The 15,937-nt window shown below is 65.7% G+C and overlaps 2 protein-coding genes across 2 annotated transcripts; both read right to left on the bottom strand.

Annotated features, from left to right (window-relative positions):
• Position 1: 1 nt before the first annotated feature.
• On the bottom strand, positions 2 to 5,003 carry CHLRE_10g434650v5 (uncharacterized protein). Its single transcript, XM_001702598.2, has 8 exons — positions 4,306 to 5,003; positions 4,017 to 4,195; positions 3,405 to 3,823; positions 2,920 to 3,074; positions 2,645 to 2,732; positions 2,017 to 2,454; positions 1,659 to 1,816; positions 2 to 1,380 (listed from the first exon to the last, which is right to left on the bottom strand). The coding sequence occupies exons 1-8, from the start codon at positions 4,593 to 4,595 to the stop codon at positions 942 to 944; spliced, it is 2,166 nt and encodes a 721-aa protein (XP_001702650.1). The 5' UTR covers positions 4,596 to 5,003; the 3' UTR covers positions 2 to 941.
• Positions 5,004 to 5,196: 193 nt separating this feature from the next.
• CHLRE_10g434600v5 (uncharacterized protein) lies at positions 5,197 to 14,073 on the bottom strand. The gene is made up of 10 exons (XM_001702599.3): positions 13,586 to 14,073; positions 13,009 to 13,310; positions 12,754 to 12,873; positions 12,259 to 12,485; positions 11,722 to 11,917; positions 11,084 to 11,451; positions 10,633 to 10,903; positions 7,156 to 10,372; positions 6,622 to 7,003; positions 5,197 to 6,473 (listed from the first exon to the last, which is right to left on the bottom strand). The coding sequence occupies exons 1-10, from the start codon at positions 13,632 to 13,634 to the stop codon at positions 6,032 to 6,034; spliced, it is 5,574 nt and encodes a 1,857-aa protein (XP_001702651.2). The 5' UTR covers positions 13,635 to 14,073; the 3' UTR covers positions 5,197 to 6,031.
• Between the last annotated feature and the right edge of the window lie 1,864 nt (positions 14,074 to 15,937).

Below are 15,937 nucleotides of genomic sequence, written 5' to 3'. Positions count from 1 at the left end.
GCACGTTTGCGTTGTATTCCCGCGCTCAGGGCTTGGATTCGGTTCTTCCAGCCGGCGCTTTTGTTGGGTGGCCAGCGGGACAGCAGGGCCTCTGACCAATCCGCTGCACCAGCCCACTTCTCTTAAGAGGGGGCACCGCCTCACAAAATTACATGACGTGGCATGTTGTACATGAACGCATACGAAGATCATGGCGGTGCATTCTGGATAAGGGTGCAGTGGGTCATGTGAGGGCTTATCACGCTCGAGAGGTGTACATGTATGACTTATATGCGAACGTGTAAGCTGTCAGCTAAGTGCTGACAGCGCGCCACTGGCCCCTAGGGCCACTGGCTCGGCGAGCACGGCGGCAAACTGCCAACGTGGCTCTGCCTCCACCAGTCCATGACACGGCTTCTAACAGCCGCCGCTCCGCAAGTGACCTTGCGGCGCGTCCCGCTGTCCGTGCCTGACGAGTCGCCAGCTAGCATCAGACCAGCTGCCGAGCACGTTCCGCGACACCCTCAAGATCCTGGCGTGGCGCATCAGTTACTGCGTGAGCTCTAGTGATGACTACATACGCACGAACAGATCCCCAATCATAACACGCCTTCACCCTGCAATGCGTGGCTTAGTGGCTACCGTACTGCATGCCCTGCATCTTGGTCTGCATCAGCACTTTAGCACAATTCACCACTCCACAAGCCCAGAACCCCGACCCAGGAACCCCGACCACCTCAAATGCTACCTGGTACTACGACATCGTATTGGAAAGTTGACAACCTTGAACACGAACCCCCGCACAGTATCCACATCACAAGCCCTCATGCATGGGTACTTAAATGGACCATGCTTATGCATCCCACGATCCGAACACCACACACCTAGCTAATCCCGGTCTATGTTGTCTAGCCACCTTCCTTCCTGCCCGCCATCCCATGATGCGTTTGTTTCACAACAGCTCACAGCGACGCAGCAGACTGCCGCTTGCCAGCCTTGACAAAGCGCGGCGGAGGCGACGCGCGGTGCGGTGGAGGCGACGCGCGGCGCGGCGGCGGCGACTTGCGGCGGGGGTTGGGTGCGGGCTTGGGCGAGGCCGAAGGCGCGGGGCTGGACCCCAGGCCTGCATACGCCTTGCTGTCACGGCAGAAGTGCGAGAGGTTGCCGCTGCCAGCCGTCTGCCAGGCCGAGGCCGCGGCACACCAGTCCTCGAAGTAGGCACCGCAGCCGGCACCGGCGGCGTCGGCGGCGACGGCGGCGTTGGCGCAGACGCGGGCGAGCGGCGTGAGCGGGTCAGGGCAGGTGGTGGGGGTGCAGGCGGCGCACTCGGGCAGGGTGGCGCCCACAGGCGCGGCACACACCGAGTCCATGAGGTCCTGTGCTTGGAGCGTCGAGGGCGTCCTGTGGGGCGGGGTGAGGCGGGGATGAGGCGCAGGTGGAGACGCGGGTTGAGGGGTTAGGGTGCATGTAGGTGGTTGGGTTGGGATTGGGGCTCAGGGTGGGAGGCGGGGCAAGGGCGGGAGCCACGGCACCCTTTCTGACCAGATGTCACTGCAGCGCGTTCAGCGCTCCGCCACAGCACGGGGCCGCATTTGCAGCCGAGGCCCGGGACTGTGCACTTGGTCCCGTGCGGGCCCAAAGCTTTTGTCGTATGCGCTCCGCAGGCGGCCGCCACTCACTTGGGGATGGCGGGGAGCGCGCTGCACTGCGGCACGCGGCTGGCGGGCACCATACACATGGGCTTGTACGACCTGCAGCCCGCCATTCCCGGCATGTCCACACAGATAGTGGCCAGCAGCGTGAAGGGCCGGCAGTAGTCGCCGCTGACCAGGCCGGCCTGGGAGCAGCGGGGCGCAGGACAATGGAGGTGGCGTGGGGAGGGGCGGGCGTGGGTAAAGGACAAGGGGCTGCGCGCAAAGCTGAAAAGCGCTCCGCTCCATCTGCGCCAGACGCCGTCGTTCCCTGTCAGTCAGCTGGCACACCCACCACCCCCGCCCCGCCGCCGGCGGTGCCCCAACCGGCCATTTCCCCACCTACCGTGCACGCGTCCCGGATAATGCAGCCCGGCATGTACGGCATCATGTTGCACAGGCTGGTGACGTCAGCAGCCACGGAGGCGTCAGGGTACACGTAGGTTGCGCACTCGGGGCGGGTGGGGTCGGACACGCAGGCCGCGGCGGCGGGCGCGGGGCTGCTGCCGCCATGCATGTCAGGGCTTGGGGAGGGAGTGGGAGCAGGTGCGGGAGACGGCGAGGCGGCGGGCGCGGGGCTAGGCAGTGCGGCGTAGGCGGCACTGGACTCGCAGTAGTGGGCGAGGGAGCTGTTTGAGCTGGCGTCGGGAGCGAGGGCGTTGCCGCGGCCCTCCCAAGCGGAGGCGGCGGCGCACCAGCCCTCATACAGCTCGTCGCATCCCTCGGTGTCGGGGGCGGAGGTGCAGGCGTCCGTCACAGCGCCGATGTAATCCGAGCACTCCAGCTGCGAGGGGCCGAAGGAGTGGCGGCGTGCCGAGAGGGGTGTCAGGATGGGCGGCGAGGAGGAGAAGGGCGAGTGCGCTGTGGGATGTGCCGTATGCGGACGAGGGGGGACAAGGGGATACACGGGTGCACTAGGCAGACACCGTGACCGGGGCTCAGGCTGGCGTGGGCGGGCTGGGGTCTCGGCGTACCTGATTGCAAGTGGCGCACAGGGCGGGCGCGGGCGTGGTGCTGCACACGGTGTCGATCAGAGCCTGGGCCTGCTTGGTGGAGGGAGTCCTGTGAAGGGGCAGGGGGGTTCGGGGGGTTTCAGGGAGAAGCCCGAAAGGCAGGCCTTGACCCGCCAGCAGCTTGGGATCGTCTCACTCGGCTCACACCAAAGAGATACGCGGACACAGATTTAGCGCATCACCCATTGCTTACGCTTCACAAACTTCGGATCGCAAGCAGTGCTCGCATAACTCACTTCGGGATGGCGGGGCGGATGGCGCACTGCCGCACCACACTGCCGGCCTTGCACAGCCCGCGGTACGCCCTGCAGCCCGCCATTGTCGGCATGTCCACACAGATGGTGGCCAGCAGGGTGAAGGGCTGGCAGTAGTCGCCGCTGACCAGGCCGGCCTGGGAGCAGCGGGGCGCAGGAAAATGGAGGGGGCACGGGGAGGGGCGGGCGTGGGTAAAGAAAGTGTACCGGAAACAGCAAAGCGGGGGACTGAATGGCTGTTATGAGGTGCATGCGCTGTACTGCCAGAGGTCAAAACAGGGACTTGCCGGGGTCCAATCCGTCCGTTCCATTTGCCCCGTTTTCCATCGCTCCTGTACGCTTCCGTGCCCCCACTTTCCATCGCTCCTTTACGCGCCCGGACGCTTTGGGTTCCAGGTCCCGATATGCTCGGGCTTGGGCTTAGCTGGCCCCCAACCTAATCCCACCCACCCACCACACGCACTCACGTCGCAGGCGTGCCAGATGCCGCAGCCAGGCATGTAGTCCATTGCCGTACACAGGTTGTTGATGTCGGCCATAACGGACATGTGCGGGTAGGAGAAGTTGCCGCACTCGGGCAGCGTGCCGTCTACTACACACGGTGCGGCGGGCGGCGAGGGGCCGCCATCTGTCATGTTCATGTTGTGCATGGGCGGGGAGGAGGCGGGGGAGGGCGAGGGGGAGGGGGAGGGAGACGGGGAGGGCGAGAGGGCCGGCGGCGGCGGCGATGGGGGCAGAGGCGGCGCGACAATGCCTCCGCGGTTGTTGGGGCGGCGGCACAGCATGGCTGCGGCGGCCCCGGTGGGCGCCGCGTCGCCGGTGCAGAAACTGCGCCATGCGGCGCACTGGCCCATGTCCATGTCGATACAGCCATCGGCGTAAGACACTGCGCGGAAGGGAACACGCAATAAACTTAGCATTGACGGGCTATGTACGTGTGGGAGGTACGCACGCGGCGGTGACAAAGCCGAACCGCACATGCTGCACCGCAAACACCCACTTAAGTTTTTTGGAGGGTAGTGAAATCAATTAAACCAAGACCCCGAATCAAGGGGGGAGCTGCAACTCGGAAATCTCACCCAGCGGGTTGGGGCAGCTGCTCGCTGTGCCGCACGTGTCGCAGCCGCCCATGGGCTCGCCGGCCATGTCGTCGCAGGCGCGTAGGTGGCCGGCGCGAATGCCGCTGGTGCTGCGGATGCCTGTGTACGGCTGCAGACACGACCTGTACTGCGCGTCATCCACGTAGGCGGCGCGGATGCTGCGTGAAGGAAGGCATGCGGGTCAGGGTGGAGGAGCGGGTGTCAGCGGTGACGGGGCGGGTTGGGAAGGGCCGGCGGTGCCTATCCACCTTCCCTGCCCCGTGCCTACCCGCTGCACAGCCCGCTGGCGGCGGCGACCACGTCCGTGTCGTCCGAGCACAAGCTGCTCGCAATCCGCCACGTCGAACACAGCGCGGAGAATATCGGTGGCGTCAGCGCTGCGTTGTTACAGAGAGCGAACATGCTGCAGCCGATGGCGCGGCTCGCAGCGGACGTGCCGCTGCAGGCTGAGGCAAGGGCGGTCCGGGTAACCTCGGGCGCCGGCGGGCAGCTGCTCTGTGCCGTCGCCGCTGCCACAAACGCTGCGACGGCAAATGCGATGCACAGTGGCCCCCGCATTTCTATTGGCGAGAACCCACTTCAGGGGAAATTGCTGACTGACTGGTGTGACGAGCGCCGCGCAAGGTAGAACTGCCGTGATCAATTGAAACAGTTTATAGCCCGCTGAGTGCTGCAGCATAGCGCGCTTCTCAGTTATGTTCAAGTCGAGGGCACGTTCCGCGACACCCTCAAGATTCAGGCACGGCGCGACTATTGCGCGAGCTCTGGTAACGAATACATACGCACGAACAGATTCTATATTGGTCGATTGAAGGGAGGCAGCCAACGCGCTCAGCCATCGTGGAAGTTAATCCTGTCTGACTCGTGCCCTCCAAATGGTACACTCCCCGTCCATCCTCCGACGCATGTTTTTTAACCCGATTCCAAACTGCTATCGATTCGTAAGAACTCGAGTTCGATGATAACTATAATTCATTATAATATGTGAACATGTGCACGCGGTAGCGATTGAGTTGGACGTGCGTGCCTCGCTGTCGGGAACGTCGACGGAGGGAGGCTGTGCGTGTGTCGCTCGCGTTGGCCAAGGCCCAAGGGCCGCCCTCGCCGGTACCGCTCTGGGAAGCTGGGAAGTGGGGATGTGCAGGAGCCATCAGCCATCGCTTACGCTACATTACATCTCAATCAGGAGCAAGCCCAATACCCTGTGTGGCTATGTACACTTGCCCGCACGCATGCACGCGCTCCAAACCAACCATTTTATGTACCTCCCCAAAAACATGCATGCGTGTGGATCGCACTTCGTATATGGTGCAGACTCTCTGCATGAATCCCGGTCACTTGTCGTCCTGCCGGCCTGCCCTACACACGCACTGCACGCACTGCACATCAACATCACCTTGCCTCTCGGCATATGTTGGCGCCAGCAAGCGCCGCTGAAGGCTGGGTATCTCTCTATACATGCGTGGCACTTGAGCCTGCATACGTTCTATGGCGCACAAACCTTGAGCCATTTGTCATCATCTTAATCACCAGCAGCGGCCGTTGGCACATGCCGCACACGCGCACAAAAGAAGGCCAGGCTTGCCGCCAGCAATCTCTGCTTCCGCAGCAGGTGTCTCGTTGACAGTACCACAAATTAGACACATAAGCAAAACACGCCAAGACCGCAGCCCAGCTCCGTCTCGCCCACAAGACGGGGTGACACAGTTTTGAATAGTAACCACCGGCAGCCACGCAGCCCGTGCATGTCAGGTATACCGATGGCTTTAACAGCACGCAGCAAGGCAGCCGCCGCACAGCTGCACAGCTGCACACCCACAGCTGCGCCGGCCGCCGCACTGGCGGCGGCACACCGCAGCGCCGCACACGCTCCCCCATCACCAACCCGATGCCCTCCACCTCATGTCACCTCGCCTCCCAGTCCTCCCTCCGCCTGCTCCTCCTCCTCCTCCTCCTCCTCCTCCTGCTGCTGTCACAACGCCTCAAGCCGGCGCTCAGAGCTTCTCCTCGCCCTTGCCCAGCAGCCGCTTCACCTCCGCCTCCAGCTCCGCCTCCGTCAGGATGCTGCCACGCCGCGGCGCCGGCCGGTTCTCCTGGTGGATCACCACCGGCTGCTGGTTGCGCAGCAGGTTCTCAATGTCGCGCAGCACCGTCACCACGCCCTCCAGCCGCAGCTCCTGGTTGTTGACGGAGCGCTGCACGCGGTCCAGCTGTCGGATGACGGCCGGGAACTGGTCCTCCATCTCCTTGAGCTTGCCCGCCTGCATCTGGATCAGGTTGAGCTGCTCCTGCGTCAGGCCCGCGGTGTTGATGTTGGAGCCGTCGCCGTGGTCGCCGGTGATGAGCTGCCCGACCGGGCCGGACGGGCCGGACGGGCCGCCGCCGCCCTGGCCGCGAGGGCCGGACAGGCCTTGGTCTAGCGCGTCCTGCAGCTTCCTGTCAGGCGGGACGGAGAAGGGGGGGGGCAGGCAAAGGGTGGTAAGGAGACGAGCCGCTGTAAGCAGGGTTTGAGGCTAGCTAAGAGGCAACACAATGAAGCCCGCCCGCAAGAACGGTAAACGCGCTGAGTGGCCCCGCAACTCACATGAGCATCTGCTCCAGCTTTTCTAGCCGCGCCTCGATGCCTGACCGCTCGCGCGTGTCGCCGCGGCGCACGGGCGTGAGCAGGTGCACGTAGGGCGGCATGTTGGCGTAGCGCTCCAGCTGCTTGCGTGCCATGAGCGTCTCCACCTCCACGATGAGGCTGGCGCGGCCCTTGAGGAACACGTCCTCCTCCGTGTGCTTGACGCGGTTGTACACCTCCCGCATCAGCGCAATCAGCATGTTGAGCAGCAGGATCTGCACCAGGAACATGAAGCCCGAGAAGAAGATGAGCGACAGCTCCTGCCACGTGCTGCCCCACGCCCAGGCGATGTCGAACTGGCCCAGCACGCCGCGCCACATGGTGAACATGGTGCGGCCAAAGTCTGTGGGGTTAACACAGCAATAACGTAAGGGCACGGTCGGCAACATGTTATGGAAACCGTAGCCGCCATGCGCCTCCTACCCTGCTCCCTTTCCCGCCTTTCGCTCCCAAGCGTGCCGCCCCTCGCCTTCCGCTCAAGCCCGAGGCGCCCACCTTGCGTGCCGTCCCGCGAGAACTGCTCCGGCCGCCCGGTGGTGAACTGGCTGTACTGGCTGAGCACCATGAGCGCCACGCCGAAGGAGCACATGCACATGAACAGCATGACGCAGAACTGCCGGATGGCGCGAGCCACCTGGAACACCATGTTCACGATGGGGCCGAACGGCTCGAAGGCGAGCCCGTAGAACAACGACTTGAACCAGACCAGGATCATGGCGAATGCGATCATGGGCGCCAGCGCGCCGCCCGCGTCATCGGTGAGGCGGATGACGTGCAGCGGCGGGATGATGAGCACGAGCGTGATCATGGTGGTGTCAAAGGTGTTCCAGTAGCTCTTGAAGTACATGGATAGTCCGATGGCGTACATCTGGCTCAGCTCGGTCCAGGCGTACCAGGCCGTCTGCGCGAAGATGTAGCCGTCAATGATAAAGTGCGCCTTGCCCGCCGCCGTGGCCCAGTACTGGCTCATGGTGAGCGCGTGGTTCTCCATGGAGAACAGCACGCCTGTGACCGTGAACATGATGACGTAGAAGACGTAGATGAGCGAGCGCACCAGCAGCTTGCGCCGCGCGTACAGGCGCCACTTGTGCTTGATGATGGCGCGCAGCGTGGGCGTGCCGTACACCTTGACGGGCACGTCGCTCTCCACCAGCGTTTGCAGCAGCGAGTCGCGGCCGATGGAGCAGGCGTACGGCAGGCGCACCATGCTGGCCTTCACGTGCGCGTACGGCTGCGGCCCGAACTTGACCTCGTGCAGCTTGAGGTGCCCCTGCCACAGGTTCTTCACGTTGGTGAAGATGGGCGCGGTGCGGATGACGGAGCGGTCCAGGCCCTTGAGCACCGCCACCGGCACCTCCAGGTCGCCCAAGTGGCGCAGGTTGAGCGCCGCCAGGAAGTGGTAGCACATGATGGGGTAGCGCAGCGCCAGGCTGGGCATCATGTCGGTGATGGCGTGGTAGGAGCCCCAGGACACCTTGTTGGAGGCCGCCGAGTCCAGCACCGCCTGCACGCACTCGGAGGACTTGGAGTTGAGCGCCAGCGCCACGGCGTTGTTCTGGATCAGCGCCATCTGGTCGTGATCGCGCGCCTCCGTCACCATCTCCACCGCCACCTTCTTCAGGTTCTGCGAGAAGGAGGCCTTGGACTTCTGCACCAGCACGTCGCGCAGGTTGCTGTTCTGCCGCATGTCGGGGCCCAAGAGCTGCCCATCGTCGTCCTTGCCGCCGCCCAGGAACGCCAGCGAGGCGCGCCGCGCCGACTTGTTGCCGTCAGCCATGCTGCCCGTGCCCAGCGCCGTGCGCGGCCGCGCGCCGCCGCTGCGCTCGCCGCCGCCTCCCCAGGCGGAAGTGGGGCGGGCAGCCTTATCGCCGCCGCCGCCGCCAAACAGGCCGCCGGTCTCCTCCTGGTGGATCTTGACGCGGGTGGCGATGGCGAAGGGCACCGCGGAGATGAGGCCCAGGATGCCGCAGTCGTTGGAGAGCGAGTCCAGGATGAGGTTGGACACCTCGGCGTTGCCGCGCGACAGCGCGTGCAGCGCGATGGACCAGCCCTGCGCGTCCTGCACGTTGGTGAGGTAGGGATACATGGCCAGCAGGCGCATCCACAGGAAGTTGCTCTGCTTGAGCTCATGCGTGGCGAGCCAGTGGAACAGGAAGGACGGTTCGGGCGTGGAGCGGCTGGCCATGGCCAGGTTGGACACGGACAGCGTGCCGGTGGTGGAGCCGGCCGCCACGTACAGCCCCGACGGCGACACGGCGCAGCTGGTGAGCGGGCCCGCCTTGAGGTTGAACTTGAACAGCGGCTGGCCGCCCTCCGCGTCCCACACCGCCGTGACTGAGTCCGTGCCGCAGGTGGTGAACTTGCGGCAGTCGGCGGACCAGGAGCAGCCCGTCACCTTGCCCTTGTGCGCCTGGTAGATCATGTACCATTGGCAGCCCGCCGCCACGTTCCACACCATCACGTTGCCGTTGGACTCGGTGACGGCGAGCTTGTTGCCGTCGGGCGAGAAGGAGCAGTAGAGCGGGTGCGACTCCATGGCCGCCGTCAGCGACACCAGCTCAATGCCGATGTCCACGTTCCAGATGGACACCTTGTCGTCCGCGCCTACGGAGGCGATGGTGGAGCCGTCGGCGGAGATGGACACCGACAATACCGCCTTGGAGTGCGCCAGCGGCAGCGTCTGCACCGAGTTGCCCGAGTCCTTCTCCCACACGCAGATCATGCCGTGGTTGTCGCCCGACACGACGCGGTTGCCCTGCGCGCTGATATCGCAGCAGCCAATGGACACGAAGTGGCCCGAGTAGATGCGCAGCGGCGCGCGCTTGCGCCAGTCCCACAGCACCACCTTGGAGTCGGCGCCCGAGGACAGCACCTCGCGGTTGTCGGCGCTGAGTTTGACGCAGCGGCAGGGGCCGTTCTGGTGGCCCACGATCATCTCCACCGTCTCGCCGTGCACCACGTCGTACACCACCACGTTGCCGTCCTGCGTGCCCATCACCACCAGTCGGTCGTCGTGGCTGAAGTGCGTCGAGGTGATGGCGTCGTGCGTGGTGTGGAACTTGTCGGGCGCGTTGCTTCCCGCCGCCGACCACACCAGCAGCTTGCGGTGGTTGAAGCCCGACGCGATGGTCTGCACGTCCGCCAGGTAGTAGGAGCGCAGCAGCGGGTCGTCGATGGTGAGCATGTCCAGCACCAGCGCCTCCGACTCGTGGTCAAACAGCACCGTGCTGTTGTGCGCCACCGCCCAGCGGTAGGGGTGCGGCGGCGATTTGAAGTCGCCGGCCTTGTCCATCACAAAGTCAAACACGCGGATCTTGCTGGCCGTGGCCACGTCCCACACCGCCGCCTGCCGGCTGCACATGGTGGTGAGCTGGCTGGTCTCCTGGTTGAACACCACCTCCTTGAGCGGGCTGGCGTTGCCCTTGAGCTCCACCAGCAGCTCGCTGGTCTCCAGGTTGTACAGAAGCGTGGAGCCCAGCACCGTGCCCACCGCCAGCAGCTTGCCGATCAGGTCGAAGCAGCAGCAGGTGGCGGCGGCGGCGGCGCCCTCCAGCACCGAGTGGATGCCGCCGCTGGATGCGTTCCACACCATCATGGTGCCGTCGCTGCAGGAGCCCGCCACCAGCTTGCTGTTGGGCGACCACACGTGGTTCAGGATGCGCGCCACGTTGGAGCGCAGCACGGCCTTTGGCTTGCGGCTGGAACCGGCGGTCTGGCGGCATAAGGTGGTGGCGGGCGAGGAAGGTATAATCGTCAGGTGTGGGAGTTAGGTGAAGGGGTATGCGCCAAAGTTGACCAGTCCTTGTAACTGGCACTCTTGCCCAGCCCGCCAGCTCAACAACATTCCCCCTCCCTTTAGCTGGCGCTCGGGCACACAATCCAACCCTCAACCGCCCTCAAACTCCAACTCACACAACTTGCCACCACCGCCACCACCCCTCATTCAGCCGCCGCCAACCCCCACCTCCCCACCTGGTACAGGTACAGCTTGCCGTCGGCGGCGCAGCCCGCAATGCGCTCATCGTCCGGCGAGAACTGCACCGTCATCATCGGCTCCTCCGCGCCCAGGAAGCTGTTGGCCTGCTTGCCGCTGTCCGCAAACAGCAGCACGATGCGGCCGTCGGCGCCGGCGGTGGCGCACATGTCGCGCATGGAGTTGAAGGCCGCCGCCTCCACGCGGCCGGTGTGGTGCGTGTACTCCCACATGCTCTCACGCCGCTCCACGTCCCACAACATCACGCGGCTGCATGTAAGGATGGCAGGAAGAAATTAGCTCCGAGCAGCGTTTGAGCCTGTGTTTTACAGAGCTATAGAATACCCAACCCCCGGCCGCCACCCAGCCCACTAGCTGCCACCAGGTGCCGTCCGCCCCCCAGCTCTGCGCCCTCGCCCTCGCCCTCGCGCCCGCCGGGCCGCCACGCACCCGTTGTTGCAGCCCACGAGGCAGAGCTTCATGTCGTTGGACATGGTGACGGCGCTGATGTTGTCGGCGTAGCGGCGCATGAGGTTGGTCAGGAACTCGGCGTGCATGGACCACACATACACGCGGCCCGTGACGTCGCACGACAGGATCTTCTGCCCCGACGAGCTGAACTGCACCGTCTTGATGGGCTCGTCCTGTGCCTGGAAGGCCAGCAGTTGTTTGCCGTCCTCCAGGCTCCACAGCCGCACCGCGCAGTCCTCGCCGCCCGACACCACGCGCGTGGCCGCCTCGTTCACGGCGCAGCACAGCACGCTGCCCTCGTGGCCGGTCATGGTCACCAGGTTCTCCAGCGAGAACGTGTCCCACACCTGCAAGCAGCCGCAAAGGCGTTCTTGCGTCATTCATCAACTGACGACTACAGACCAAATGACTCCTGCTCCTCGCCCTCTGCCGCTGCCCCCAGTCCCCGGCACTGCCTCCAGCCCCCGTCGCTACTCCCAGCTCCCGCCGCACCCCCAGCTTCCCGCCCTCAGCCCCCCCCCCCGCTACCCACCCCACCCCAGCCCTTCTGCATTGGGTTCGGTTTAGTTTGGGCTGGTACCTACAATCCCACCCCTCCGCCCCTCCGCCGCGCCCACCTGCAGCTTGTTGTCGTTGCCGGAGCTGACAATGCGGTCGCCGTTGGGCGTGAACACCGCCTGGCGCACCAGGCCCTCGTGGCAGTACACGCTGATCTTGTTCTGAGACATGACGTCCACCACCACCAGGTTGGGAAACGGCACCGAGTCCGTGCACCACACCACCACGCGAGCGCCGTCGCGCGTCACGTCGTATCTGCGGGTTGATGGCAGGCAGGAAGGGTCAGATTGTTGTGGTCAAACCGCAGCACGCTGTTTGCCCACCGCACCTCACTCCTTCCGCATTCATGCCCCAAACCGGCCCTTCCAACGCAAACGACCTTGACCGTCGCCGCCGGCATAGTAAAGTCCCCGCATTCCCATGCCCACGCCAAGCTACCCTGAAGTACACCCGCCGCCCAGATCATTTCGTATGCAGCTCAAACCTCCCTCCGCCTTTCTCCATACTCCACCGCACCGCTCCTGCCTGCGGCCCCTGCCCCCCTCTCTCCCCGCCCGCTGCCGCTCCACCCCTCCCACTACAACCTCTGCCCGCACCTGAGGTTCTTGGCGTGCTCCAGCTCCTTGATCTCAATCAGCGCGCGCGGCTCGCCGCTGAGCAGGTCCCACACCACCACCGTGTGGTCCTTGGCGCCGCACGACACCACACAGCGGCCGTAGCTGGGCAGGTTGTACACCTGCGCGAACTGCACCGGCCCCTTGTGTCCCGCCTCGTACATGTGCGCCACAGTGCCCGTGTCCGTGTCCCAGGTGTACAAGTTGCCCTGGGAGGGAGGTTGGCGGTGGAGGAAAGGGTAGGAGTAGGACTTGAGAGCACTCATTGTGGTTATGGCGAGGGCGCGGCAGTGAGGCCGTCAGCCATAGGTGCATCGGACAGAAGACGCAGACGTCGTGTTTTTTGTTTGTTGTTTGTCCCCGTCACAGCCCGCACCCTCCCTCCCTCCCTCTCTCTCGCTGCATGCGCTGGTGGCAAACACGGTCCTGCTCGACCACCCGCCCGCCCGCCCACCCGTCCGCACGCTTCGCGCTCACCTTGGAGCTGCCCACCACAACAAAGTCGTTTTCCGCGGCAATGTGGCAACACGTGATTCCCTCCGTCACCTCGCCTAGCGTCACGGTCGTGCGCATCGTACTCCGGTCCCAAAGGAGGACCTGTAAGACGTTGGTTGAGCAGGGTCGCCCAGACACGCTCAGCAACTGTCAGGCACAGGGGCAACAGGCATATACAGGACAACTCCGCCGCGCCTAAACGCATCCTGCAACCCACGCTTCCCGCGCAACACATACCTTGCCATCCTCTTGGCAGGTAATGAAGAACGTGTTGTCGTGTGAGCCCACCCAGAAAATGTCGTGCCCACGGATCTTTGACAGCAGGTCACCCGTGTCAACGTCCCACAGAAACAACTCGATGTCGCGGCCGCCAACCGCCGCTATTTTGCCGTCCGCGCTGATAGCGCAAACCGCTGAGGGTGCAAACTGTGGCGGGTCCGGCACCTTGAGCGCAAGCAGGCCGCTGTTACATTTTGTGGGCATGCGCGTGTGCGTCACGCTATTTCCGGCCATCATGTCGGGCCGCCCGAAGAAGTCATCTGCGGGATAGGAGCGGACGGTGGGCGTCAAGGCGTGTCAAGGCTTCCTCGTGCTGGAGAGGTGTGCAGTGGGGGCTGTGCGCCATAAAGGAGGTTGCGACTCTGACCAGTCACGCAACCACTTTCGTTCAAGGACGTCAGACGAGTCAGTGGCTACACCTCTTGAGCCCAGGTTAAAGCGTCCGCGCGACATGGCCATGTGGCCCTGCCCAAGCTCGTAAGCCTGCTGCCCCACAGAGCGCAGCTGACACTGCCAGTGCCTAAGCCGTGCTCACCTGCCCCAGCCAGGGGCTGGACTTGCGTCGCGCCCGCTCGTGAGAACATTTTTCTCGCTGGTTTCCTCGCTCAGCTGGGCCACAAGTCGTAGGGATTTGCCTCCTGGGCCGCTACTGCAATAGCATTGCACCCGTAGGTCCAAGCCCTGCCTCTACGCCCGTCACGCGGAGGTGGCGCTCAGTCCACTGGAAGCCTGCTCCGGCGAGGTCTGGCGTCCCAGCGGCCGGCGACTGTGTAAAGCAACCCGCGTATAAGCTGGACTGAATATGACCGATTGCGACAGGCTTTTAAGCTGCGAACTCGGCCAAACCACTTTGCAACGCCGGTCGCGTTTTTTGTGAAAGAGCTGCTAGCTCTGTCAGTGTCAAAGTGTTTGTGTGTTATGTGTCTGTAGCTAATGGTCCGCGGAACTTAGGTGACACTTGCGGCGTGTCTGAAACTCGTCTCAATTCTGCCTGTGTTAATTACGGCGTCTTGTCTGTAATAGTACGGCTTTGATGTATATAAACCAAGTGAGGATACCGCAGGGTTGTCTAGCGCCGAGTGCGCTGCACCGGCGCCCGGATGACCCTTAGACGAGCGCGGATCGTTCTCTGGACGGTGTCAGCTTTGGTTAACCAATTTCCTAGGTACTTTGTATGAATGGGGCGACTGCTGGAAGCGCATCGAACTTTATAGTAAGCCCCCCGGGCTGCACCGCCACGGTTGGTTCGCTCCGCCCTCTGCCGGAGAGGCTTGCACAGTGCAGAACAGCAGCCTGGAACAGCCCCCAAACGTAATACCTGAATCATCCGTTCTGCGATTCGGGTCCTACTACAATCTGCGACGGTGCAAGCGTGTGCAAGCCTGCTTGCAACTGTGCACCTGCATGCCTTCCCCACTTGCATGCGGCTGCGACTCCCCTGGCCGTCCCCTGCCCTGGTCCGCCTCCGGCCTCCCTCCTCCCGGCCTCCCCTGGCTCTCAACACTTTCCTTCGAATACCACTGCCCAGGGGAGGCCTTCCTTGGGCCTGCCGTTGCCAGAAGCGCTTGTCTTGCGCACGGCACATGGCACACCCATGCCCGGGCCGCTGCACCAGGCACCACCACCGCCACCGCCACCCACGCGCCCCCAACCGCCCAGGGCGCCGCCGCCCACGTCACCTCCACGCCTCCGTCTAGCGCCGCAGCCACCCCAACCGCCGCGCCAGCCCCAGCCGCCGCCGCCGCCTCCCTCGCCCCATCCCGCACCACCCTCGCAGCCCCGTCGCCCCCGCCAGCCCGTGCAGCCCGCGCGCACACTGCCGCCCGGGGCGCCGCCGCCGACACCGCGGCCACGCCGTCGCCGAGCGCCACCGCCGCACCCAATGCCGCGCCCGCCCCCGCCGCCCATGCGCCGCCGCCCGGCCCCGCCGTACACGTCAGCGCCACCGGGCCCCCCTTCGGCGCCAACGCCACTCCCGCAGCGGCCGCCCCAGCCACCCTTGCGAACGCCACGTACCCCAGCCCGCCCTCTGCCACCACCGACGGCCCCACCACCGCGCCTGAGCCCTGCCGCAGGGCCCCCGCCGACGCCGCCGCCGTCGGTGAAGCCACCCACGACCGCCTGGCCCGTCCGCTCGCGTGCCTCGCCGCCCTCCGCGGCCGACGCCGCGCCCCGGCCGCCACATGCGGCGTCGACCCTGGGGACCCGCGCCGAATGGCGCACCCCACCACAGCCTACCCAGCCGCCGCCGCCCACCCCGACACAGCCGCCACTGGCCCAGCCGCGCCGCCGACCCACCCAGCCCCCGGCCCCTACCCCGCCCACGCCCGCAGCCCCGCCGCCCCCATCCTACCCGCCCCCATCCCCGCCGCCGGCCCCGCCGCCCCCACCCCCGCCGCCGCCCCCATCCCCGCCGCCGCAGCCGCCCTTGCCGCCGCCCCCGTCGCCGCCGCCGCCCCCGCCGCCCCCATCCCCGCCGCCCCCGTCCCCGCCGCCGCCCCCGCCGTCCCCACCCCCGCCGCCGCCCCCGCCGCCCCCATCCCCGCCGCCGCCATCCCCGCCGCCCCCGCCGCCCCCATCCCCGCCGCCCCCGTCCCCGCCGCCGCCCCCGCCGTCCCCACCCCCGCCACCGCCCCCGCCGCCCCCATCCCCGCCGCCGCCATCCCCGCCGCCCCCGTCCCCGCAGCCGCCCCCGCCGCCCCCATCCCCGCCGCCGCCGCTGCAGCCCCCGCCGCCCTCATCCCCGCCGCCGCTCCCGCCGCCCCCGTCGCGCCCGCTGCTGGCCCCGGGCCGCCCCCAGCCCCCGCCCAGCACCAGTACTACGCCACCGCCACCGTCGACCAGATGCACGCCGCCCTCACACAGCAGAACACGACCCTGGCCCAAG

This window comes from Chlamydomonas reinhardtii, chromosome 10, assembly GCF_000002595.2.
Source record: "Chlamydomonas reinhardtii strain CC-503 cw92 mt+ chromosome 10, whole genome shotgun sequence".
NCBI lineage: Eukaryota > Viridiplantae > Chlorophyta > Chlorophyceae > Chlamydomonadales > Chlamydomonadaceae > Chlamydomonas > Chlamydomonas reinhardtii.
The sequence above is the reverse complement of the archived record's forward strand: the minus strand, read 5'-3'. Positions and strand labels throughout refer to the sequence as shown.

Bases quoted from the DNA above. Each gene is read 5' to 3' on its own strand.
- CHLRE_10g434600v5 (XM_001702599.3), bottom strand. From the start codon at position 13,634: ATGTTCTCACGAGCGGGCGCGACGCAAGTCCAGCCCCTGGCTGGGGCA. The intron at 12,486-12,753 runs GTGAGCGCGAAG...CCTCCCTCCCAG, and splicing joins TTGTGGTGGGCAGCTCCAAG to GGCAACTTGTACACCTGGGA. The intron at 11,452-11,721 runs GTGGGCGCGGCG...GGCTGCTTGCAG, and splicing joins GCAACGACAACAAGCTGCAG to GTGTGGGACACGTTCTCGCT.
- CHLRE_10g434650v5 (XM_001702598.2), bottom strand. From the start codon at position 4,595: ATGCGGGGGCCACTGTGCATCGCATTTGCCGTCGCAGCGTTTGTGGCA. The intron at 4,196-4,305 runs GTAGGCACGGGG...TCCTTCACGCAG, and splicing joins GCCAGCGGGCTGTGCAGCGG to CATCCGCGCCGCCTACGTGG. The intron at 2,733-2,919 runs GTGAGTTATGCG...GCCCCTTCACAG, and splicing joins ATCCGCCCCGCCATCCCGAA to GACTCCCTCCACCAAGCAGG.